The sequence below is a fragment of the Labeo rohita genome, chromosome 9, assembly GCF_022985175.1.
Source record: "Labeo rohita strain BAU-BD-2019 chromosome 9, IGBB_LRoh.1.0, whole genome shotgun sequence".
Classification (NCBI taxonomy): Eukaryota; Metazoa; Chordata; class Actinopteri; order Cypriniformes; family Cyprinidae; genus Labeo; species Labeo rohita.
In genome coordinates this window covers 31,658,838-31,686,627 of record NC_066877.1, presented here as the reverse complement: position 1 = coordinate 31,686,627, position 27,790 = coordinate 31,658,838, and the positions used below count along the sequence as shown (strand labels likewise).

General features: G+C 34.5%; 1 protein-coding gene across 9 annotated transcripts in view; it reads left to right on the top strand.

Moving 5' to 3' along the window:
- tns1b (tensin 1b) overlaps positions 1-26,604 on the top strand; it is a 312,091-nt gene extending 285,487 nt beyond the window's left edge. For 8 of the 9 annotated variants that reach the window (XM_051119024.1, XM_051119021.1, XM_051119025.1 and 5 more), the window contains 13 exons: positions 6,355-6,450; positions 9,627-9,795; positions 11,188-12,239; positions 12,661-12,747; positions 14,155-14,283; positions 15,636-15,731; positions 18,687-18,764; positions 20,216-20,287; positions 20,687-20,713; positions 21,625-21,793; positions 21,887-21,955; positions 23,536-23,565; positions 25,218-26,604. In XM_051119024.1, the coding sequence (XP_050974981.1) occupies positions 6,355-6,450; positions 9,627-9,795; positions 11,188-12,239; positions 12,661-12,747; positions 14,155-14,283; positions 15,636-15,731; positions 18,687-18,764; positions 20,216-20,287; positions 20,687-20,713; positions 21,625-21,793; positions 21,887-21,955; positions 23,536-23,565; positions 25,218-25,359 (2,216 nt within the window). In that variant the 3' untranslated portion in view covers positions 25,360-26,604. The remainder of the gene's footprint in view (positions 1-6,354; positions 6,451-9,626; positions 9,796-11,187; positions 12,240-12,660; positions 12,748-14,154; positions 14,284-15,635; positions 15,732-18,686; positions 18,765-20,215; positions 20,288-20,686; positions 20,714-21,624; positions 21,794-21,886; positions 21,956-23,535; positions 23,566-25,217) is intronic. The other variant, XM_051119023.1, reaches the window with a different exon arrangement.
- The last annotated feature ends 1,186 nt before the right edge of the window (positions 26,605-27,790 follow it).

Genomic DNA, 27,790 nt, shown 5'->3' with positions numbered 1-27,790 from the left:
TCCTGTATGTTCTGTATGTTCTGTATGTTCCACAGAGAAAATGCATTGCAAAACAAAACTGAATAAGGCTATGTTCACATCAGTTCTGGCTACTCGCTTGTCATTGGTCAGCTGTCAAAAAGGCGCTTGATGTAGGGCATTTCTTTCAGAAAAGTTGAACTTTTTTTCAACTTGAAAAGATGCTCTGAGCTGCAGAAAAGAGACGCCGGCGGCAATGTGGCAGCCCAGCGCTGGGTAAATATTGGACAGAACACATGCTGGGCTAATTTTGGCACAGCTGGTTGGGATTCATTTTTTTACCAAATATGCTTATTTTATTTAAGTCAACTATTGTTTAAAAATGATTATATTGGTTTAAAATGGACTGGAACAGCAATAATCAAAAGATGAACATTTATTAAGCAAGAACAAATGGACAAAATACAAGACAAATTTAATTTATTGGGGTGAATACAGCAGTTTACAATGTACATACATTTAAACTCGTTTAACAAGCATTTTAGACTTGTAACATTTAAAGGTAGAATTTTAATTTTAGTGTATTCAACCGTTCTCTGTAATTGCTTTTTCCTGAAATAGCGCTAATTATCATGCCGGTGTGACGCCGAAATCTGAGCCGGTGAAGGGCTGCTGTTTGCCGGGTTAACTGCGAACTTCAGACCGTGGCCTCGCGTTTCACTCATAGCTGAAAGATGCCAAAAACTGCCCATAAACAAACAGTACTGACATTAGAGAACATATTTTAAGATTAAACTCAGTACAGTAACGAAGCAAAAGTCATTTCCATCCTGCGAAACAACCACTGCTGACTGACATCTCATCCTTATGTTGCATTGCGTAAAATAATACAATTTACAGCACAGTACAGACTTTATAAATTAAATAAAATGTATACAAACCTTTATTTTGCTGAAGATGTGCAAATCGACGGCGATGAGAACCGATCTCTCCTGTAGAGGACTCAAAAAGCCCGCGCTCTGACTGACTGTAACTCAGCAGCTGGGTTGTTTTTTTCAGAGACAGGCTCAACCCAGGAGTTGGGTAGAAAAAAATAACCCAGCGTTGAAAATGACCCAGCAGCTTAGTTACAGAAAAACTACCCAGCACCTGGGTAAAAATTTTTTAAAAATAACCCAATAAAATGACCCAACAAGTTGAACCCAGCATTTGGGTTAAAAAAATAACCCAGCACCTGGATAAAAATATTAAAAATAAGCCAATATTTTTTTACAGTTTACTGGTAAAAGCAGTTCGATCTAATTACATACTGTTCATTTTCTATTCTTTGTATTTTGTATTATAATGTTTTAACATTAGCTTAGCAAAATGTTAACATGAATCTCAATTAAAATCCAGCTGAAATCAATTGCGAGTCGCATTTCACACATGACGCTAGTTGTTCACTTAGAGGTTACAGATCAGTTAGGATGTAGCCTTAAAAGGCAGCTGCTTATGTAGGTGGCTCACTAGGTTTTGGAACACAGCCGTTGTGTTTCATAATTCGCACATCAGAACAGTGGTGGGTTTTTTGCTTCTTTCTGTAAAAGAATCTTTAGGTCTTACATTACATTAACACACTGTCTATAAGCCAACATGAGGTCTGGCTGCACTTAAATCCAACCCTACCTCAGGGTGTTAGCGTGAGCCAGTAGATATCATTAACAGATGCTGTAGTTCATTCACATGTTCTCAACATTAAATATGTGTGGCCTCCGTTTGAGTGATAACACACACTTTGTGTTGGCTCATAGACATGCATAAGTGCTCAGATCAGAAAGACCCCACTCTCACTTGCTCCCCAGCAATTCCCAACGTCTATGGGTCTGAGAAATGCTTTTCGTCAGCAGTTTTTTTCTGGGGCATGTTAGACTCCAAAGTCAGTGTGTTTCAGTGCAAGAACAAGCACATTTGCGCCTCAGGTTTCATGTGCGGATGAATTTCTCCCGTACGGGTTTTTATAACCTATTGCTTCATCTTCCCCTCCAGCATACTGTCCCTGCAGGTTTAAAATAAAGCTTCTTGTAAAAGTCTGTTGCCTCTTTACAAGGTTAGATGGACACAGTGTTAAGCAGCTCTGTTTTCCTTGGACTTCCACAGCATTTCTTTTTACCAGACACCTCATTTGAAAACGATTTAAGTCATTCTCTTGAGCTGACATCGCACCCTGAGGCCACGTTGCGTTCAAAGCTCTTCAGTCTAGTTCTGCTACCACGAACACCTAGATGTGGCTTCAGAGAACAAAACAGAGCTTCAGCCTACAATAACACAAAACATAATCAATCAAATCCTGTCCTTTTGTGCTACATTACCACAGGATATTAAGTGAACATTAGGTCTGGGAGGTTTATGGAATATCCATTTTATATTAGGTGGCCTTAACTACTATTTACATCTACATCAAAAAATAAGTACAATGTAAAACAGCTTTGCTTCTATTGAGGTGGGATATGGGTAAGGTTAGGGACCAGTTTGGGGGTATGGGTAGGTGTAAGGGATGGGTCAACGGTGTAATTAAAAAGATAATTACAGATGTAATTTAATGCAGGTCTTTTTAAAAAACGTAAGTACAATGTAAAAGCATGTATGTACACAATAAGTGCATTTTATCAAATAATTCCTTTAAATTAAAGTACATAGTGGTTAAGGCCACCTAATATAAGTGGGACCAATGTTTCATTGCAATAGTTTCATTAGAATAGTTCTGTATTCCTTCTTTTGTTTCGTAATTCTTAAGTATGAGAAAGCTCATACTTAAGAAGACTTGGTAAGTTGGCATTAGAGTTGGTAAGTTTGATTAATTTACCATGATTCAGTGATTCAAGAATCAAATCAAAACTCATTCATTGATTCTTAAGCTTTATCGCTTAAAAAAAACAACAAAAAAAATTTTTACTTTTTGAATTTGAAATTTTTTAATGCTCTTAATTGGCAGCAGTGACTACTGAAATGGTTGAAATGATTAAAGAAATTAAACTTTTAAATAATTTTAGTGAAAATTGATAAATCTGAAAAATATAATGAAAATTCTGTCATTAATTAATGTCGTTCCAAACCCGTAAGACCCGTAAGGAACACAAATTAAGATATTTCTGATGAAATCTGACAGCTTTCTGACCCTGCATAGACAGTGACGCAACTGACATGTTCAAACTGCCCAGAAAGGTAGTAAGGACATCGGTGGTTCAACCTGAATTTTATGAAGCCACAAGCTTTGTGGTACTTTCCTGAACGCATGGCGAAGACTCACACGGAAGAGAAGAAATTGTTAAAGTCGTTAGTTTTGTTTTCTTTGCACGCAAAAAGTGTTCTTGTAGCTTTATAATATTAAGGTTGAACCACTGATGCCACATGGACTATTTTAATGATGTCCTTACTACCTTTCTGGGCCTTGAACGTGGTAGTAGAAAGCTCTCAGATTTCATCAGAATATCTTAATTTGTGTTCCGAAGATGAACAAAGCTCTTACAGGTTTGGAACGAGTAATTAAAGACAGAATTTTCATTTCTGACTAAACTGTTCCTTTAAACATCGATCAAATAGTTGAAAAAGAGATGGAGTGGTTCTGTTGGATTAATGGGGAGCAGGTGACCCGTAGGGGCTCTTTTTGTGTTCAGAGGTGGACAGACACTCACATGCTCCAGTAGCCACTTTCTAGTAGCACGTCTCTGTGGCTCCCTCCTCCTGCAGAGAACGGGAGGCTGGAAAGCTTCTCTATACAACCCCCCTCCCCTTCTCCTTGCGTCCAATGCTGAGGCACTTATTCTGCCAAACAAAGAATTGATTTGGATTCTTTGGTAAGTGGAGGATGCATGTGTGTCAGCAATGTTATCAACATGGCCCTGCCAAAATGCAAGCATATGCTCGGCCTTTCCCGGAATGCATGTGGAGAGCAGCCCTGAAGAACACACCATGATCTGATCTCAAGTAGTCATTTCTAAATTTCTAAGGTCCAAAACAGTGTGAAACCACAATCAGAGGACCACCTACTCACTTGTCAATCAATTATTTTTTTTTCCCCTTGCACTTTTGTGTATTCCATTTTGCATGGTGCTCTGACATATTTCGGGATGCAATGATGCACGAAATCGAGTATGCATCATTTATGCAATTTAGAGACATTTTCTAAACCCCAAACCCTCGCTTGTCTTCAAGCGTGCTGCTTTCCACAGCTCTGCGTCCACATCACCATTCATTTTCCCCATTTGTGTGTTCGCACCAGTCTCGTTTTGCTGGGCACCACTGTTTGTTTTTGAGTCGCTCGTCCTGTTGTTCGTAGCATTCATTGTGTAATGAGGTCTTGAATGTTTTCAGTGTGATGTTTTCACAATCTGTTCAGCTGAGGTGTATTCTGTCTGCATGATCTGTCTTGTTTTCGTTCTTTCGACTGGGCACCGTTACAGCGAGCGTTAATCACGTCGTTAACTCTTTTAAAGAGGCGCTTGCACGGCCTTGCCACAGAGCATGAGACATTAGCTCATTCCCCAGCCATGTCACATACTGAAATAGCCACCTCAGTCTGCTGTCTTTAAAAGCTCAGTTTGTATCACAGTAGTCTCTCAAAGGCTCTTGATAAGACTGTAAAACGCTGTCGCCTTGAAGATGAAAGTGGTACATACTGATCTGTATTGAAAGGTCTAAGGACCAAAAACATACTTTGTGCAAGTACGCAAACGCAGATGTGAATGCTTGGCCGATGCGTTGCAAGTGCACCATCATATTTAACATAATTTGCAAACCTCAGTACTCAAGGGGGTGATAGAGTTACCTTCAAATGTCTGTGCCATTAAACCAGATGTGTGTTGGATTATTCAAGTGGATGGCTAAAAACATATCAAGGCCGCTATATACAGTACAGTAGCACCCCTTGCAGCATTAAATAATGCATTATGAATTGCGGTCTGACACATTTCAGAAATAGGGCTGTTCAATTTAGTACAGCTAATTAAGCAACCAGTGATTTGTGAAAAATATTGACACGTTTATTGCTCTCTTACTCATAACAGTAAATTTAGCTTATTAAAATTAGCAGGTGAATTTTTATTTTTTTTTTAATATACACTACCAGTCAAAAGTTTTTGAACAGTAAGATTTGTTTTAATGTTTTTTTTTAAAGAAGTCTCTTCCAGCCTGCATTTATTTGATCCTAAGTACAGCAAAAACACTAAAATTTAACAATTATTTTAAACAATTAAAGTAACTGTTTTCTAGTTAAATATATTTTAAAATGTAATTTATTCCTGTGATCAAAGCTACATTTTCAGCATCGTTGCTCCAGTCTTCAGTGTCACATGATCCTACAAAAATCATTCTAATATGCTGATTTACTGTTCAAGAAACGTTTATTATCATCATCAATATATAAAACAGTTGAGTACATTTTATTTTCAGGATTCTTTAAGGGATAGAAAGATCCAGAGAGCAGCATTAATATTAGAAAAATTGAAAAATTTAAACTTTTATTTAGCAATGCTTTAAATTGATCCAAAGTGATTTATAATGTTACAAAAGATTTCTATTTTAGATTAATGCTGTTCTTCTGAACTTTCTATTCATCAAAAAACCTGGGGAAAAAAAAATAAAAATCTATTTGGCTGTTTTCAACATAATATTAAATGTTTTTTTTTTTTTTTTTTTTAAGCAGCAAATCAGAATATTAGAATGATTTGTAAAGGATCATGTGACTGGAGTAATGCTAAAAATTTTCCATTAAAATCACAGAATAAATTAAAATGTAAAATATATTCAAATACAAAATAGTTATTTTAAATAGTAAAACTATTTCAAAATTTGACTGTTTTTGCTGTACTTTGGATTAAATAAATGCAGGCATGGTGAGCAGAAGAGACTTCTTTAAAAAACATTAAATAGCTTACTGTTCAAAAACTTTTGACTGGTAGTGAATGTAATTTTAATGGTTTATTTTTATGTTCTGATTTAAATGATTTATTGTACTTAATAATTTATCATTTTTTTATTAATTATATAAATAAAAAATATTAAATATTAGTATTTAATTGTCCATTTGAAAAAGTGATTATTTACTTTTTTTGTAAATATATTGATTTGAATACTTATTTATTTTTAAGCGGCTTTCCTAGTCCTCCATAATGAGAAAGGCAGAAAATAACCAATTATGAACTTAATGAAGCTTAACAATTAATTTTCTTATTATTATTAATTTGACCAACACCCCTGTTCAGATTGCAGCAAAACATGAAATCAAGATTGCCAAGCTACAAGCATTTGTACTGACGTGCTTGCTTAGAGTATGTTTTGTGCTTTTATCATGTTTAGTTGATAATGCTCTAAATAATCTGTTTTTTTCTTTTTTTTCTGTGCTCTGTGTCGCTTTAGGTCGATCTCCTCCAGGACTGGCTAAAACACCACTGTCCTTCCTGGGCTTGAAGCCCCACAACCCTGCTGAGATACTGCTCAACCAGACAGGCTCAGGTGAGGCTTTACACACACACATATACAGCGTAATGCACATGCAGACACGCGTGGTCTTTTAGATTTGGTTTGAGCCGTGGTCCATAAAGGGAGCTTGAATACATCCTGTGGGCCATATATGAAAATAACCTTTCAGTTCTCCCTCTCAAGTGTTTCCCCTTCTCCTTTTCTACTCTCTTGAGCCGTGAGCTCATACGTATTTTTAAATGGATTGGTGTTTTCTTTTCATATGTGGTTATACTGGGATCATTTTACTGTGGTCTTTTAATGTGTGTGTGTATCTGTGGAAGAGAGTGAAAGGCTTTGTTCCAAAAGCTAGTGAGTTGCCTACCTAGGTGGCATTTTAAAGGATTGCTGTTACAAAAGGTCACATTATTATGTTGCTTTCTAAAAATTTGGCAGTTTTGCCAAATTCTAAAGCATTAGTTTTAAATCGGGAATATTTTTTAATAGTTTTGGGATTTAAAAACCTTTATGCTTAACAAGGCTGTATTATTTGATTAAAAATACTGTTAAAACAGTAATATTATGAAATATTTTTGCAGTTTTCTATTTTAATATATTTTAAAATGTAATTTTTTATTCTTGTGATGCAAAGCTGAATTTTTAGCAACATTTCTTCAGTCTTCAGTGTCAAATGATTCATTCTAATATGCTGATTTGCTGCTTAGAAACATGTATTATTATTATCGATGTTGAAAACAATTTTAAAAACAATTTTTTTGTGCAAACTGTGATTAATTTTTTTAACAATGTGTAGGATTTTTATTTCATTTATAATTTTAGTAAATTTGATTATTCAAGTTAATTGCCAAAGCAACATTTTTCAGTTTATTTATTTTTTTTATTTTATTTAGAATTTGAATAAAAAAAAAAAAAAAGTTTTATTTGTTTTACACACTGGTTTCATGTTGGAATATCCAGATTTTGACAAGCACCATAAATTTGGTTCACTTTGCAGCTTCTTTGGCGAAGATCAGCCCACTTACAAAGAAAGAGATAGTTTCAGTTTTCATTTTAGGTAAAATTTTTGTAATTTTCAAGAAATAAAATTATTATCATCACTGTTGAATTTAATTTTTATTTAAGTTTTAATTTTAGTAATTTTATTACTCTAACTTAAATTTAATTATTCAAGTTAGTTGCCAAAGCAACATTTTTCATTTTTTATGTTATTTTATTTTATATTTTCGAAAACATTTTGTAGTAGTTTTACACACTGGTTTCATACTGGAATTATTATTATCAATGTTGAAAATAATGTTTAAAACACTTTTGTGGAAACTGTGATACATTTTTTAAAAATTAGTAACAATTTTTTACTGTCACTTTTGAACAATATATTGTGTCCTCGCTGAATAAAGACATTTCTTTAAAATAAATAAATAATACTATTAAAATGAACGGTAGCGTATCCCTTACAGAAAAGTAAATCCAATAAATATCCAGTGGAAAATATCAATTCAGAATGGCTCAGTCTAGTTTAATATAATTAAAAATTAATTTCATAATCATTTTTAAGAGTGTTATGTATTTTCATTCTTATTCTGATTCTCATTCCTATTCAAACTCGATTAAAATTTGATGTTCAAAGTTGCTGTCCATGTAGAGCACTCCAAATCAGTCACGTATGAGAATGTTACTCCCTAGGCAGTAAACAAGACAGCACACTAGTTTTTGGAAAAGAGCCCATTTTTAAGCTGATTTATTACCCGTTCTCTTTGTCCCAAGGATATATTTAATGTTTGAAGGTATGACTATTTTTAAGCTTGATATTAGCAAGCTCAGCAAAAAGATAGCCAAAAGATAATTTCATAAATTGTTTTTTTAATGCTATGTCTTTAGAGGTAAACTCATGAAAACAAATCCACATATCTTTTCCTTTATCATTTCTTATTTCTTTCCTTTGATATTTGTGGTGATATATGACCTGGTCTTGTCTCGGCAGGTTTGGTTATGATTCACCCTTTAGAGGCAGCGGGTGTAAACTATGTAGTTTTTGTAGACTCTGAGGTAACAGGATCCTACGAGGATTTGTGGAGACTCTTTAGTTTTGGAACAAGTTCTCATGCAGGTCTGATTTTAGCATCGCTCCTCAGGGAGTTAATTTGAGGCCTGGCAAAACACAAGAGCCATACATACAGTACACACACACTAACATTATTACGAGATGATGTGTCACAGGGGCCTCTTTGTCTTATTATAGTTAGCTTAAATGATGTCATGTGCTTATTTGAAGATAAGGGATGTAACTTTGGGTATTTTAATCTGCACCGGGGCCTGCTGGTATTTCGAGAAGCAAAAATGTGAATAAGATTACATTGTGTTTTCTTTGGTTGTGTTTGCCTTTTTTGTTCTCTTAAAAAGTCATAATTCACATTAATGTGAAAATGCTCTTTTTGTTTTTGCACCCTCATGTCTTTAGTTTATTTTTTACTTATTTTAAAATACACAAGTTTTCACCAGTTTCAACTTAAAAACTTAATTTCAGCAGCAAGTTAAATCAATTTAAAACTTTAAGTAATTTCAACTCATTACAATAAAATAAGTTAAAATGGCTTGTACTTTTAAGTTGATTTAACTTAAAATTTTAAGGCAACTGCTGAACATAAGTTTTTTAAGTTAAAACTGGTGAACACTTTTCAGTGTACAAAAGGAGACAAAACTCAAGTTGTATGGACCAGTTTTTTTTTTTTCATGAATAACTTTTTGAAATGACATAATTGAATGTTCATTTATTGGTGAACTGTCACATTTTTATGCTTTTGTTAGCTATTATCCTTTTTTCTCCCCGTCTCTTTGAACCTCTACAATTTTTGTCTTATAATTTTGTTCTTCTGCTGTCTGGAAAACAGAAAGTGAGGATGAGGAAGGTAAGAATGTACAAGAGTTAGAAATCCAGTGTTACATCCCAGCCACCTCACCTCCTGATTGATTTTTGTCATCTTGCACATCACGGTCATCTCCATTCTCCATTAAAACTCATTTTATCCTGTTGGTCAGGCATTATAAAGCATGGTTCACCTGTGACCTTAATGATGTTTCTTCACTATTCAGGGTCAGATGTCACCTCTCTGCTTTCAAAAGTATTTATATGTTATCTTAGTTTGGATTTTTGGTTTGACTTGTCTAAACTCTCCAACTTACAGGTATTTCTCTTTTTGTTTCTTTGTCAGAGCCTCGTAGCTATGTGGAGTCTGTGGCCAAAGCGGCTGCAAGTGGGCCGCCAGCATCGCCTGTGTCTTCAACATATGACAGCGACAGCTTAGCTCGTCCTGCTGGGCCATCCCATGCCTACAACGCTCCTCTGTCCTCTAGCAGCCCCATTCAGAGCCCAGATGCAGTGTAAGTGGCCACTACCCTCATGTTTTATACAGTGTTGCTTGAGTATCCTTTATAAATTATTATAATATAGTAATATTATATATGTGTTGAATTAGCTTTTATTTTAATTTTTTTAGTTTTCATTTTAATTTTAGGTAAACATTTTTGTACAGTTTTTTTTTGTCATTCTATTTAACTTTTTTTTAATTTCAGTTTTATTTTTAGCATTATTCAAGTTAGTTGCCAAAGCAACCTTTTTCATTATTCATATTTATTTTATTTTATTTTATTATTTTTTAAAGCAATTTTTAACAGTTTTACACACTGGTTTCATACTGGAATATCCAGATTTTGACTAGTGCCATAAATTTGGTTCACTTTGCATCTTATTTTGGTGAAGATCAACCCACTTAGAAAGAAAGAGCTATTTTTAGTTTTCATTTTAATTTTAGGTAAAATGTTTGTAATTTTTGTTTCTTGCATCTTTTTTTGTATTTCTATTTAACTTTTTATTTCAGTTTTATTTTTAGTAATTTAATTTAATTTTATTTTATTTTATGAAAGCAATTTTTAAGAGTTTTACACACTGGTTTCATACTAGAATATCCAGATTTTGACTAGCGCCATAAATTTGGTTCACTTTGCAGCTTATTTTGGTGAAGATCAGCCCACTTACAAAGAAAGAGCTATTTTTAGTTTTCATTTTAATTTTAGGTAAATTGTTTGTAATTTTGTTATTTTTGTTTCTTGTATCTTTTTTTGTATTTCTATTTAACTTTATTTTTATTTCAGTTTTATTTTTAGTAATTTAATTTAATTTTATTTTATTTTATGAAAGCAATTTTTAAGAGTTTTACACACTGGTTTCATACTAGAATATCCAGATTTTGACTAGCACAATAAATTTGTTCACTTTGCTGCTTATTTTGGTGAAGATCAGCCCATTTAGAAAGGAAGAGATATTTTCAGTTATTATATTTTTCATTTTAATTCTAGGTAGGGTTTTTTTTTTGTCTTTTTTTTTTGTATTTCTATTTAGCTGTATTTTTAGGAATTTTATTTAATTTTAGGAATGCTATTACTTTAACATGAATTTGATTATTCAAGTTAGTTTCCAAAGCAACATTTTATTATTATAATTATAATAATATTTTTTTTTCATTTATTTTATTTTATTTACATATAATTTTTTACATTTTATTTTAATTTTTATTTTATTTAATTTTATCTGGTTTCATACTGGAATATCCAGATTTTGACTAGCACCATAAATTTGGTTCACTTTAATCATCCCACTTAGAAAGGAAGTTTTTATAAGGCTTTTTTATAAATTCATGTTACAATAATGATACAATAATGACTGTCACAGAATTATTATAATTATAATTATTCTTTTGTTTTGTACTCTTTCAGTGAAAGCACACTGACCGATAGCGGAGTGGGGTTGAATTCTCTGTCCCAGGCTGCTGTCGACTCCGTCCTTCACTCCCAGCCCTCCGAAAGCACATACCAAACACCCATACCCTCTTACCCCACCTCCAGCAGCATGTTGGGTGGCTACATGACCCCCGATATCAGCCCCTCTCTACCAGAGGCCATCCAAAATAATGCCACCACCATCCATCCACTCGCCGGAAGCCCTGGCACAAGACACCAAGCCGTCCTGCCCGACATGATGTCCGCTCCTGGCTTCCAGCACAGAATGCCTAATCAGGACGGCCCCGTTCTGGGCCGACAGCCAATCCCAGCTAACGGTCATCTGCCAGGAATGGCCGGCAGTCCCGTGCAAGGAAGACACACCATGGTGTCCCAAGGAACGCAGAGCAGTCCAATACTGTCCAGACAGTATCCAGTCACCCAAGGGAGCCAGAGCAGTCCGATTCTCAGCAGGCAACCTATGGGACAAGCCGTCCACAGCAGCCCGGTCCTCAACCGACAGGCGTCCCTGAATCAACCAATCGTTCTTCCAAACCAAAGCAGCCCAGTGTTGAGTAGACAGCCGTCCGTTACCCAACCTAACCAGGGTAGCCCTGTTCTGAGCAGGCAGTCCTCACTTACACATCCCAGTCAGGGCAGCCCCATTCTGGGACACCACCCGTCCCTAACGCAGGGTAGCCCCAGTCTGGACAGGCACCCGATGTATAGCGGCTACACCACTCCGGAAGAGCGACACGGAGCCCTTTCACGCCAAAGCAGCTCCTCTGGATACCAGGCGCCATCTACACCTTCTTTCCCAGTCTCTCCGGCCGGATACATAGATGGAGTGGGATTCAGACAGGGCAGTCCTGTCCCCCAACCTCAGCTTCCTGAAAAGAGACGCATGTCCAGCAGCGATCGCTCCAATGGCGGACTGTCCTACGGAACGCTCAACGGAAAGATGTCCTCGCCGGTGTCCAGTGGGGGCAGCACTCCAAGCGTTCATTTCTTCCACACGCTCCCTGACTTCTCCAAACTCAACATGTGTGGTAAGACTTCATGATGAGAAATTCCATGATGGAATCAGAATGCCTTAAAATTCCAATTCAGTTACAAATTTAGATTTGAAATTAAATGGAATTGCTGGAATTTGAAGATAGCATTGAAATAACATTTTAATAATTTGTGTTCTTAATATTTTTTTATTACGTACTAACCATTTTCTTAGAGCAGTAAGATTGTATTATTATGACTGTGCTGCTACAGCATCTGTAAGAAACGTGCGCTTATTGTAGGTGTTGCTGTCGATAATTTAACAAGATACTGATGATCCTGAGAGTAATTTCAGACAGGTGTGTGTGTGTCAGTATAGTTTTGAAAGAGTACCACATTCATTAGCGTAGGCATATTGAAATAATATCAGTTTACAGCTGATGGACTGCTAAATAAGGTGCGTATTTCATTTCCCAGATGGAAGTCCAGAGACCAGGCTGAACGTGAAGTTCGTTCAAGACACGTCCAAATTCTGGTATAAACCAGATATCTCCAGAGACCAAGGTAAGGGCACAGTCTATGTGTGTTCCAGGGTTAATTTATCTATATTTAGATCCCCGAATGGAGGCTTATAACTCCCATAAACAGTAAAATATGTCTCACACCACCCTGTATGAGGTCAATCGCTGTTGGTCTCCACATCTGGTTCTCCTCTGTGCTCTTATTGGATTAGATCATCTGCGCTGGAGTCCTCTCTAAACACAAGCACATGCAGTGACATCACACGGCACCCGACATGTGTGCTCGGTTAAATCCAGCGAACATCTGCATCTGTTGCTTCATTAGCTTGTCTTAACGATAACGAACAAACCTCCTTAGCTTCACTAACTCCCTATCTCTCTGTGTGTAAAACTGCAGGGTACATTACAGCAATTTGTTAACATATTATAGCCTTCACCTTCACATCTCCAACTGGTGAATAATGATAAAAAATACCACATGGTGAAAAATACACTTGCATTTATTCATTTAGCAGATGCTTTTATCCACAGTGACTCATATAAAGTAATCATAAGTTAATAATAAAAAAAAAATCACCTGGTGAATATAAAAAAATAATGTTATTCATTAATATATTTATATGTAAACATTATATTTATATTGATTGAAAGAGTGTATATTTTGTTTTGCATATTTTTTGAAGGCTTTTGTAGTAGGATTATTAGTATTTTTGTTTTGTTTTTTTATGAAAAATACTGTTTTTAAGATTGAGATTGTATTTCTTTTGGTAGATTTATTTCATGTCCATTTGAATGAATAAATAAATTTTTTTTTTTTTACGTATAATTATATTAAATTAATGAACATGAAATACTGTTTTTAAAATTTTTTAAATGTATTTGTTTTTGTACATTTATTTTATGTCAATTTAATCAATTAATAAATAAATATATATTTTTAATTTAATTATAATAAATTAATGGACATGAAATATTGTTTTTAAGATTTTGATAATGTATTTATTTTGATATATATTTATTTTGATTATTTATGTCTTTTTGAGAGATGATTTTATCCAGTGACTCATATAAAGTAATCATAAAATAATAATAATAATAATAATAATAATAATAATAATAAATATATTTAAAAAATGTGACGTAAAAATATATTATTATATATAAACATTATATTTATATTTATATTAATTGAAAGAGTGTATATCATGTTTTGCATATTGTTGTGAAGTTAAATCTCCAGTGTTATGCATAGATTTTTTTTTATGGTTATTGGTATTTTTGGTTGTACAATAAACATAACCTGGGATGTCATTCCTTTTGGACTTGCATAGCATGTCTGTGTCATCATGTCCCACAAAGAAAGCCTTTTTTAGGGAATGATTATATTCATTTTAAGATGCCATTATGCTACAAATAAACTGCCTTTGTGATTTTCTCCTTGTCACTCTAGCGATCAACATGCTGAAGGATCAAGATCCTGGAGCCTTTGTCATTCGGGACAGTCATTCATTCAGAGGGGCCTACGGCTTGGCCATGAAAGTTGCCTCACCACCTCCAACTGCGCAACCTACAAAGAAAGGTATTTAATGTGCCTCCTCCAGGCATGCGGCTAATGCAGATAATCATTTGCAAAATGTATTCCAGACAGGATATCTGACCCCGCCTGGATCATAATCCTGTTGCGTCCGCAGTGGACAAACACACACACCTAACAACACACTGAAGCATTTCGTAAGGAAAACCAAAGGTTTACCTGCACTAACTGTCAGAAGTTTTAAAAACCCTACTTAATCTTTGTACTTAATATTATTGCACAGATCTCATTGGTCAGTCGTGGAACAGTTAATCTTATACACACTTTTTTTTTTCCCCATATATTAAAATAGTTTCAACAGTTCAAAATGTATTTCTTTTGTAGATTTATTTAATGTCCATTTAAATGAATTAATATTTTTTATTTTAATTATATTAAATTAATGGGGAAGAAATACTGCTTTTAAGATTTTGACAATGTATTTATTTTGGTAGATTTATCTTGTGTCCATTTAATTTAATTATATTAAATTAATGGACATGTTTTTAAGATTTTGAGAATATATTTATTTTTTATAGATTTATTTAATGTCCATTTAATGAAAAAAAAAAAAAAAAACTTTTTAATTATATTAAATTAATGGACATGTTTTTAAGATTTTAAAATTATTTATTTTTTATAGATTGATTTAATGACCATTTAATGGTTAGTTAATTTTAGTTATATTCAATTAACGGACATGAAATATTGTAAATATTTTTAAATTAATTTAATTAAATTAATGGACTTAAAAAAAAAGTTTTTAAGATTTTGAGATTGTATTACGTTTTGTAGATTTATTTTATGTCCATTTAATGAATAAATATATATTTTTTTAATAATATTAAATGAATGGACATGAAATACTGTTTTAAGATTTTGAGAGTGTATTTCTTCTTGTAGATTTATGTTATGTCCATTTAATGAATAAATGTTTTTTTTATTATTTATATTACATTAATGGACATGAAATACTGTTAAGATTTTGAGAATGTATTTATTTATGTTTGTAGATTTATTTAATGTCTATTTAATGTTTTTTATTTTATTAAAAAGGTTCATTTCATGTCCATTCAATACACACTTATTTAATTATTTAAATTAATAGACATGGAATATTGTTTTGAGGAGATTTTTGAGGAGCACCAATTCAGTTGATTGTGTACAAATAATCAATAAATACTGTAAATATGAACAAATATGGTAATTTAGGTAAATTTACAGATAGCAACAGGGGGTTTCACTTAGAATCGAATAATGTAATTTAGAGTCTGTTATACAAATTGTACTATTATTGGTTGCTTTTATAATGCTGTGTTGTTACTTTATTTACAATTTTTATTCCATCTTTATTTCAGCTGGAGACGTCACTAATGAGTTGGTGAGACATTTTCTGATTGAGACGAGTCCCAAAGGCGTGAGACTGAAGGGCTGTCCTAACGAGCCGTACTTTGGTAAATCAAACTGTTGAAATTTCAAAGCAAACTAAATTGATCTGAAACCTGTTGAGCTGTGTTTAGTGTTAGCATGTTGCAAACACATTAAAATAGTTATTTTTAATTAGATTGAGCCACGCTGGATTCATTTTTTTACTTTTTTTCACAGAATTTTTGCCGACATAGCCTCGTAGCTAGCAAACACTGATGCAAGAATGATTTGTTGAACGTTCACTAATGTGAAAGCCCTATCTGTCAAACTTGTAGAACAAATGCTTGTGTGGTTTTTGCTCTTCAATACAAGTTAGCATGTGAATCCTTCACTTTAAATCAAGCTGTCCATGTAGCTTCCAGAAAGCTGTACAACATATGTAGTCCAAACGACAGCATGGAAGCAGCTGACATTATTAAGTACAGCTAAAAGACGGCCCCTCTCTAATTTACTGTCTGCTGACCACATTACACGGAGGCCTAGTATGTTCAACGGACAGTGCTGTCTTCTCCAATATGCCCCCCTCCACATCAAATACAGAGACATAAAAGTTCAGGGCTGGGCAACTTGCATAAGAGCTCAAACATCCTGTTACAGTAACCACTGCGTAAGCGTGTGTTTATTACAAAAAGCAGAGAAGCAGACAAAGGAAATCTCTGATTTGTAAGAACGAAAGCAGGTGTGGGTGAAATTTGGCAGGATTTCTGTGTTGTCGGGAATAACAGTCATGTTTATAAATGTACAGAAGTGTTTAAGCTCCACTCCTCCAGCTGAATCTCTGCCAGGACTCCCAAAAAATGTTATCATTTGCTTATCTTCATGTAATTCAAACCCATATGCTGTTAATATTTTCCTGTAAATACAAAAGGTGAATTTCTGTAGAATCTAAGCTACTTTTCATGCAGTAAACAATGACCACAGCTATCAAAAAAAAGACAAAAACCTCCATAAATGTATGATAGAAGTTGTCAAAAGAGTTAAGATCAAAAGTTTACAGAATCTGCAAAATGTTAATTATTTTACCAAAATAAGAGGGATCATACAAAATGCATGTTATTTTTTATTTAGTGCTGACCTGAATAAGATATTTCACATGAAAGATTTACATATAGTCCACAAGAGAAAATAGTTGAATTTATAAAAATTACCCCATTCAAAAGTTTAAATATATTTGATTCTTAATAATGTTACCTGAATGATCCACAGCTGTTTTTTTTTTTTTGTTTAGTGATAGTTGTTCATGAGTCCCTTGTTTGTCCTGAACAGTTAAACTGCCCGCTGTTCTTCAGAAAAATCCCACAAATTCTTTGGTTTTTTAGCATTTTTGTGTACTTTAATTCTTTCCAACAATGACTGTATGATATTGAGATCCATCTTTTCACACTGAGGACAACTGAGGGACTCAGGTATGCAACTATTATAGAAGGTTCAAACACTCACTGATGCTCCAGAAGGAAAAACAATGCATTAAGAGCCAGGGGTGTAAACTTTTGAACCAACATTTTGCCTAAATATCATATTTTTTACATTTAGTACTGCCCTTCAGAAGCTACAGAAGATACTTACATGTTTCCCAGAAGACAAAATAAGATAAATTTACCCTGATCTTCAAATTCAAAATGTTTTCTTAATGTATTGTTTTTCCTTCTGAAGCATCAGTGAGTGTTTGAACCTTCTGTTATAGTTGCATACGAGTTTGTGGGACCTGAAGGATTTTTCTGAAGAACAGCAGGCAGTTTATCTGTTCAGGACACACAAGGAACCCATAAACAACTATTACTTAAAAAAAAAAAAAAACAGGTAACAACACAGTATTAAGAATCAAGCGTATATAAACTTTTGACTTTTTGGTCATTTTTATAATCATTTTCTCTTATTCAGGTCAGTACTAAAAACAAATAACATGCATTTTGTATGATCCCTCATATTTTGGTAAAATAACATTTTGCAGATTCTGCAAGGTGTGTGTAAACTTTTGACTTTAACTGTAGTTAAAAGCCCTTTCATACCAAAAGTGAAATAAATAAGCCTCAGGCTGAAGAAAAGTCATTTTTGTTTATTAGTATGGTTGAACTGAATCACCGAAGGTCAGCAGTAAAGACATTAGTTTATAAAATGGGATGCGTCATATTCTAAGTTTGCATTTCACTTTTTATTCATTTTGAGGAATACTGAATGTGTTTTTGTGCAAGTGAGAGGAGTAAATGCATGTTGACATTCAGTCTAGAACTACAGTAAGCTTCATGCTTACACAGTGCACACAACGCCTCTGCACTTACTCCTGATTTCGATAATGCAAGTAATGCATTACCTTATTAGTTACTTAAAAAAAAGTAATCTGATTACATAACTTGCATTATTTGTAATGCATTACCCCTAACACTGCTTTCAACAGTGCCATATTTGAATTTATGTATTTTTGTTTTTGGAGCTTGACAGCTTGTGTCATCATTTACAGTACTTTTAGGTTTACTTAAAAAAGAAAGTCAGCTTTAGAACAATAAAGGTGAGTAGCTATTTAGAAATGAACTATTCCTGTAAAAGGGCCTTAAAGTGAACTGTCCTCATTTCCTGTTAGTGTTGATAAAATCTGATTGCTGAAGGAGGAGAGTTTAAAAACTGATAATAACATTTAAATTTGGCAACAAGGACTCCTTTCCATCATTAACCTGGACATTTTGCTTCCGCAGTTCCGCTGTTTCTCATGAGCAGTAGGAAACATTCTGCCCAAACAAAGTCTCTCCAGAGTTTGTTTTTCCTAATATAGTCAAAGTGGTTTAATAAAGTAAGACTCTGGAGGTTGAACCATGTGCCGGTATGACTGTCCCTCTTGTTGTCCAGCTTTCACTGACATGACTGGTCAACAACATGGATTTATGGATTGTCAATGCCAGCCATCAAAGTTGTAATGTAAAGTATTCCCTCCTCTGATTCCCGCTCGTAAATCTAACCCCAATTTTGTTTTCATCTTGTGTGTTCAGGCTGCCTGTCTGCACTGGTCTACCAGCACTCCATCACTCCGCTGGCTCTGCCCTGCAAACTAGTCATACCAACCAGAGGTGAGATGTCATATCACTTTTCCCACACTTAAAGTGGTGTCCAAAAGTCTGAGACTGCAGTAAAAAGTCTTTTTTTTTTCCTTTCATAAATTAAATGTGAAAATAAAAAGTAAAATAAATTATATATTTATTTATTATATATCAATATTTTATTTTTAAAATTTTTAATACATTTATTTAAAAATGTAAGTCACCGATCAAATAACAATAAAAAGAAATCAGAATATCATAAAAATAATGAGTAAAATTGGCGTTTTGTTTTGGAGTTTTTTTTTTACACTGCACAAGCTGCTGTGACTTTTTATATAATATTAAAAAAAAATATACCTTTTCAGTTTAGAGCCATAGAGAAAAGGCTCTGTTAAACCCCAAAACCAAGTAGCACAGGTATGTTTGTAGCAACAGCCAAGAATACATTATTTGGGTCGATTTTTCTTTTATGCTAAAATCATTAGGATAATGAGTAAAGATCATGTAGATCATCCCTACCATAAATATATCAAAACGTAATTTTTGATTAGTAATATGCATTGCTTAGAATTGCATTTGGACAACTTTAAAGGCAATTTTCTCAATATTTTAATTTATTTGCATTTATTTGATTTATTTGATTTACCCTCAGATTCCAGATTTTCAAATCATCTCGGCCAACTATTGATGGCCTACCATCAAAAAACCACACATCAATGGAAAACTTATTTATTCAGGTTTCCAATTATGTCTAAATCAAAAAATTGACCCTTATGACTAGTTTTGTGGTCCATGGTCACATATTTGCTTGCATTTTTCAAGTTTTGGAAGTTTACATGCACTATAAATGTATTTGATAAATGTGTTTTATTGTAGCTTATGTGCATGAAAAAATTATCTATCTCGTGGAAGTGCATATGGATTTTATATATATTTTTTTATGTGCATCTTGGTGTTTTATCCAATTTTCATGCAATTTACATAACATTGCAAGGATGGAAACCTACACATCTTAACTATTTTGCTCAAGTGTGAGCAAAAGTTTGAGTGAAACTGTTAAAGCAAAAATGCACCACATAATACAAAAGTAAGACCAGATGCACACTTTGTATTTCCAGTGTGACTTTGTGTACATACTGTACATGCCCTCTCATCATGACCTCACTTAGCTGCGCTCTCTGTCATGATGATGTATGTCCTGTTTGCCCGGTGTGAATAATTGTGAGTGTTTTACAAGGTCTGCGCATTCAGCTGGCCTCCGTCCTCAGCCAACTGCTATATGCCATCCAGGTGTCAAGGGGCATGAAACCACACACCTTTATGTGTGCATCTCTGACTTTTCAAACACTGTGTGACAGTGTGTTAGCCAGGCGCTTTGATTCCTAGCATAGCAAGAATTCTCGCAGCACAACGGCAGGTCATAGCATTCAAATGGCCAGGATGTGCACAGTTTAAACTTTGACCCACTGTCATTTTTACAGATCCTCTGGAGGAGTCCCCTGAGATCGCAACACCGACTAATCCAGCAGCAGAGATGCTCAAACAGGGTGCAGGTGAGAATATTCACATCAGTGATTAATAGTATAAAATCAGTCACTTATTTATATCTTTTTATTCCTCTGAACCTTATAAAATGCAATGTTCCATATTCAGGTTCAGATTAAAATCTATTGATTTGTGGCACACTACTGATTTGATCTACACTTACACAACTACATGGACCAAACAATAAACATTAAAACACACATTTAACAAAACACGAGCTGAACATTTTTGTTTTTAAACAGTCAGAAATTCTGGACTGTATTTCAATATTTCAAATCAATATTTTGGGAAAGAAACAAATTGTGCAGTCACACTAGCTCTGTTACTTGTTTGTGATCTGATATCAACTCTGAACCAACTGCCATGTTCTTCCCCATCCTGGTGTCACTCCTGTGGAAATGATTTAGGGCAGAAGAGTCCAGCTGAATCCCATGGTAAACCCAGCGATGCTCTGCGTATTTTATTTATTTGTCTGTCATTTTGTTTAACCTGACTTTGACTGCCGTGTCTAGAGAGAGAATCACACTCCTCTTTTACTACTGTCTGTGCATGTGATGGTTCAGACCTCCAGAAGCACCTTCACCTGTCTGCTAAAAACTGTTCGGCTGCTGTGTTTTCAGCTTTTTGTTAAGGCCTCGACTGTATTTCAAGAACACCTTTCTATTTGAATATGGCATGTTCCTTTATGACTGATGTTAGATTACCATATGCATGGACCTACTGATAGATGATGCCAGTGGTTCTCAATTTCTTGAGCTGTTGAATTGTATCATAGATGACATTTAAAAAAAAAAGACATGGTCTTTTTAGTAATAAAAAAGGAAACGCATTTAAAATGCATGCAAAAATACATAGAATATTTTAAAGATGCAACTATTGAACCTGCAACTACTTTTTCTTCACTGAAATAAAGCTAAAATCAAACAGAAATATTAGATTTAAAAAAAAGTTTAAAATACAAAAATTACTTTAAAAATAAATGTAAGCATATATATATATATAAATAAAAAAATCTAATGAAAATGGAAAATATACAGATAAAGGCTAATTCAAAATATTTATATTTAGTATAAATAACACTAAAATAACACTGGATGCAGCATGTTTTTACATGTGAGTATGAATGATATTTCAGAATTTTAGTCCGATACCGCCGACCCACACTTTGAGAACCACTGGATTATGCAAATGCAGAATATACTAATGATATGCGTGTTTGACGAAATCACTATGTATGAAGATTAGAGTTTAAGGTGCATCTGCATTACATAATGCAGCTGTAATTTAATTCTCTGTGGATACCAGCATAGTTATTGATCTATGCATGTTTTCTTGTCTTCCCCAGCATGCAATGTCCTGTACATAAACTCTGTGGATATGGAGTCTCTGACTGGGCCTCAGGCCATTGCCAAGGCCATCTCAGAAACCATGGCAGCCGGTCCCGCGCCTTCAGCCACCATTGTTCACTTCAAGGTGTCGGCACAAGGCATCACGCTCACTGACAACCAGAGAAAGTGAGTCTCTCTCTCTCTTTATTTAAATCTTAATGTATTCAAAAGCTACACATGACAATGTTTTAAAACGCATACCTGTCATTTCTTCAACAGGCTTTTCTTCAGACGACATTATCCCATCAGCACAGTCACGTTCTGCGACATTGATCCACAGGAGAGGAAGTAAGCAAAACCTGAAACATTACCATTCATTTTAGCCACACAAGTCAATATCGCAACATTTATACATCATTTATACAACATTTACATCAGAGGATCAGGTGATAGGATCAGAATTTTGTTTGTGCTTGTCAGGCAGTATTGCTGTTAATGTTGCTCATTATTACAAGTTTTAAGGGGGTTCTTTGAAGATTCTTAATTTGTCACATACATACAGTTGCATGCGAAAGTTTGAGAACCCCTTGCAGAATCTGTGAAAATGTGAATCATTAAAAAAAAATAATAATAATAAGAGAGAATGCAAAATGCTTGTTATTTTTTATTTAGTACTGTCCTGAGAAAAAGATTTTACATAAAAGATGTTTACATATAGTCCACAAGACAAAACAATAGCTGAAAGTTTTAAAAGAACCCCTTTCAAAAGTTTGGGAACCCTTGGTTCTTAATACTGTTTTGTGATGGTTGTTCATGAGTCCCTTGTTTGTTGTGAAAAGTTAAACTGAGCACTGTTCTTCAGAAAAATCCTCCATTTGAAGATCAAATTTTCACCGCCCGCCTTATTTTGTTACAATGACTCACATTTTCACAGATTGTGCAAGGGGTTCCCAAACTTTCGCATGCAACTGTACATGTATAAGAAGTGTTTATTTGCAAAAACAGGTAACTCAGTTTTTAACAATTTCCAAAAATCATGTGTTTTCATTGTGCATTCCAATTAATCTCAATCAAACTGCAGATGGGTTATTTTGATTAAGTTAAACAAAAAAAAACAAAAAAAAAAAAAAAAAACACACTAACACAATAAAACATAAAAAATGTGATTTTTGAAAGTTAGAAAAAAAAAGAAGAGTTATCTGTTTTTGCAAATAAACACTTCATATGTACACGTGATTTAGTGTAGTGATTTTTTTCCCCTAGCTTCTCATCCCACAAATGAGGAATTAAAGACATACACACAAAAAAATAACTTCTTAAGAAATGTGTGGAAAAAATAGAAATTGAATATAGAATGTAAAAGGAAAAATAACAGAGCAGAGATTTTTGTGATTAAATACACAAAACTATATACACTAAGATCCATTCAGAACGTTTTAGCATTGTGGAAACACATTTCTATAAATACATTCTATAAGTACTATTACACAAAAAAAAAAAAAAAAAAAAAAAAAAATTGGTGTTTTTACTCAGAAATTGCTGGTAAATTTCACAATGAATTACTAAGAAACAGCAAGTAAAACAATAACTTAAGAAATTTTGAAGTAGAAAGACTGAAATAGAATTTTCTTTTAAAACACTCTAAAAATCAAATTTATTTACAACTTAGGAAAAATTTTACAGTGCTGTCAAGTGTTCTTCAGGAAACGTTTTTTTCAATTTTGAATTGATGTGTCTATATTAAATTTTTTTCTCAAAATGCAAGTTTTTAGTATTTACTATTTAGTAGTTTTATTGCATTGTTTTTCATGATTTTTATCTCTTGTAAAGCTCCTTGAAATATTATTATTATTATTATTATTTACAGTAGTTATTGCTGTAGTTGCCCAAAGTTAAACATCTATAATCTGTTTTCAATGTCGTTCCAGGTGGAGCAAACCAGAGGGTGGCAATGCAAAGTAAGTTTTGATGACACTGAACTTGATCTTTTGCAGCTTAGCAGACGCTGTTATCTGAAAGCAGTTTAGATATGCATCAGTCCCAAGAGCTGCTCCCCCTCCCTGGTGCATCATGGGATAGAGTGCCTGTGCTCAGGGCTATTATGATGAATGAGTGGGATTGTGATCTCATCCGTCTCAGCTAACGGCACAGAACATGACGCTAACCTGCTATCCCTCACACATGCGTGTCATGATTTACCCTCCGAGGCCACACACTACATACGTGAAGGATAAATGCTTTTCAGATGCTTCAACGTTCTAACTTTTGTCATTGACTCACCTTCAAGTTGTTCCAAACCTGTATGAGCTTCTTCCTTTATTGAATGTTAGTAACAAAACGGCTGCTGGTAGACTTTGACTTCCATAGTATTTTTTGTTTTGTTTGGTTACCAGCATTTATCAGAAAATCATTTGTGTTGAAAAGAATAGACAAACTCATACAGGTTTGAAATACCTGAGGATGAGTAAATGATGACAGAATTTCTATTTTTGGCAAATTATCTCTTTAAAGATACAAAAAAAGAGCCAGTTTCATTCAACAAATCATTGAGGTTTGGCCCAAAATCGAAGTACGATATGATCCTCTCACACCCAATCTGAGCAGATCTCTTTACTAAGCACTTGAGTTTTCACGCACAAGACACTTTACACTCTCGGAGCAATGAGGCATGTGACAGCCCTCACCGCTCGTTCTGGGCCGCTTTTGAAAGAGATCGGGCTGGAACGGCTGTGTAATAAAGCGCTGTGCTGTTGATGCAGTGTTCAGATATCTTACACAGCAGGAATAGATCATCAGACTGGGCTGAGGATGAAAGCACATGATGTTAGAGGCGTTCACAATGAACGTCATTTCTGCTGTTGTGGTTCAGGAGATGAGAAGAGAAGCTCAGATTTAATACTACGACAAAATGAACAATGCTGCTGGGTTTATATATGTTCAGATCACGTGGTTGTGTATTTAACATGCATGCCAGAGCTCACATGTACAATGCAACTATAAAAATTGTTGAAGTTGTGATTTCATGACCATAGTATGGTCATGTTTTGTTAGGAAAGACTTTGCATTTGAAGACATAATGGGTGAATTTTATGAAAACATGGGCAGGTCATTCATTTCACACCAATATGAATACTAAAAAGAGAAGAAATTATATTAAAGTATATAAAAAAAATATTTTCTACAAGAGGTCTACATTTTTGTATTATTATTTATTTATTTATTTTGCATTGTGGCAATATTTTCATGATAATTAAGCACATAACCACAATTCTCACTAGTGTGCAGGTTTCTGAAAAAAAAAATTTCAGTTAAATTGTAAAGTGTGATTTTTTTTCTGGAAATCTGGAAAAAATTATGGAAATTTCATATATATATATATATATATATTATTATTATTATTTTTTTTTTTTTACTGGGACTGCTTACATATTCTCTGCCATTCAAAAGTTTGTGATCAGTTAGATTTTTAATGTCTTTTCTGCTCATTAAGGCTGTGTTTAATTAAACATGTAGATAAAAACCATTAATACTGTGAAATATTATTACAATTTAAAATAGTGGTTGTTTATTTTAATCTACTTTAAGAGAATTCTTTTTCTTCTCCTCACAGGTTCTTTGGCTTTGTGGCCAGAAAGCAAGGCAGCACGACAGACAACGTCAGTCACCTGTTCGCCGAGATGGATCCCGACCAACCGGCCACAGCCATTGTCAACTTCGTGTCTAAAGTGATGCTTAACTCTCAGAAGCGGTGAACACTTCACGTGGCGTTGCTTTCTGGAGGACTTTCATTTTGCTCTGTTTGATTTTAAGTTTCTGTTTTTCGTTCTGTATGTTTGGGTGAGAGGCTGCGTGAATGTGCGAGGAAGGGTTATTCGGACGGCAGTGAGAAAGAGGGACAGAGGAAGTGCAGTGCGGGCGTAGAGGAGTGAAGTACAGAGGGGAGGTGATCTTCATCTCATCGGAGGGGACGTGGAAATGATGTCGGTGAATTTGTTGCTCTTTTTTTTTTTAAGAAAAAAGGAAAAGAAAAAGTAAAAAAAAGGGGGTTGATGAGGAGGCTGAAATGTGGGGCTGATGTACCAAAGACAAGAGAGCAGTCAGGACAAACCAATCATTATTCAAGCGTCCTTGTATATCTTGGTAAACCACAGCTGCTTCGTTAAAACTGTACATATGAACTGAAGCATCACCTCTTTTCCTTCTAAAGCGGCTCCTCTTTCTCACGCTACAAGTGTAAGACCTTTTCATGTTTCATAACAGCAGAACCTACAGTAGCAAAAGCTAAAAGTAAGGATGGGTTATATATTCTCACCTTCAAAGATGTTCTTCTGAGAGAAAATTGGATGCTGGAGTTGTCATTTCAGTAAATGAGCGTCTCCATTCACCTCTGGTCCATGAATATCCAGCAGTTGCCATTTGGAAAGTCTTCATTTCCAGATATCTCCTGGGAAAGTGCAATACAAAAGCATTTAAAATCAGACAGGAGACATGTAAGGAAAAACACTATTATGCAGGTGTTTGACTGCCAACAAGAAGTATAGCAAACCAAATTGCATTTTTTGCAGGTATACAATTGTCAAAAAAAAAAAAAAAAAAAATCTTAAAAGGAGTAGTTCACTTCCCGAACAAAAATTGACAGATAATGCACCCCCTTGTCATCCAAGATGTTCATGTCTTTCTTTCTTCAGTCGTTAAGAAATTCTGTTTTTTGAGGAAAACATTTCAGGATTTTTTTCTTCATATAATGGATTTCTATGGTGCCCATAAGTTTGAACTTGAAGAAGGCTACAATTTAAATACTTTTTAACCTTAAACCCTCGTCTTGTCTAGCTCTGCATGAACTCTTTGTATTCTGGTTCATGACAGTTTGGGTATGTCGTCCATTTCATTTTCTCCTCCAACTTTGAAATTGTCCTACATCGCTGCAGAAGTACCAATCCCAAGTGTGTTTACAAAGTGAACATGCAAAGGAGGTCAAACGCCCTTTACAGGTAAAACAGTGATGTAGGACGATTTTGAAGTTGGAGGAGAAAATGGGAGTTTTTCCACATACCAATACACAGTTCATGCAGAGCAAGACAAGGTTAATAAGTATATAAATTATCTTTTTTTTTTCGAAAATAACAGACCCTTCTTCCTCAGTTGGGATCGTTTAGAGCCATTTGAAGCTGCAGAGAACTTTACAGAACAAAATGGTGCGATTACTCGACTCCACTTGGTTCAGTGTTGATTCAGTTCACTTTGCTAACAGTGTCAGTGTTGGAAAGCTCATTCAAAGTGTCAATATCCAGCTCCAGTTGTTCCCATTGGATAGTTTCAGTACAGTCAAATAGATAATAGTTTCTGAATATCAATTCGTTGGAACCCCAAGTGAGCCAAAACTCTTGCAAAACGTCTGATTTTATTTACTGTCCTGTTGCACTTTCCAAGTAGGAAGTTGCAAACTCTGAACTGAATTGAACAGATCTTCTCAAGATCTTTCATGCATCATCTTTTAGCTCCCGGTCTACACTTGTTAGCGTCTATGAGCCTGCTGTGCTCTCTTCTCTTCAGGTCTGAGTGTGTATCATTGTGTATCTGGCAGTAAGGTGTGGATCTGTCACTGTATCTCTATGCCTCGCTTCAAGCACACTCACACTATCATTCTACCCCAAAGTAAGCTAAGTATATATATAAAAACCATCAAAAAGTGATTTTACTGAATATTTATTGTATTATTATGTTTTTGCTACCTTTTTTTGGCTTCATGTTAACTCATTTACCCATAGATATATTGTATAGTCTACATAAAGATTAGCCTCCAAAAGAAATAATCTTTATTTTGGCTAATATCTCACAAAATCGTGAGATTTTGAGAAGCATTATATGGTGTAAAGTGTACGTATTTGAAAAGCTCGTCATTATCGGATATTTTCTCACGTCGTTTTCCTTCAGCTTTAGATCGACGTAGACTTCAAAGTAGAACTCACTGTCGCTTTTGCATACGTAAGGAAGTTCCTTTGGATAAAGTGAGTCGGCCGATATGTTTACTGCGAAAGGCTTTGTGTAAAGTAAGGAAGCGTCTTTATTTTTGTATTATTGTTATTATTTTGGCGTCCTTTCCCTCCCGGTGTTCAGCCCTCGGTGAAACCCACTTGCCCAGCGAGTCTCTCAGGCGGAATTCAGTATTTAGTTTCATACTGC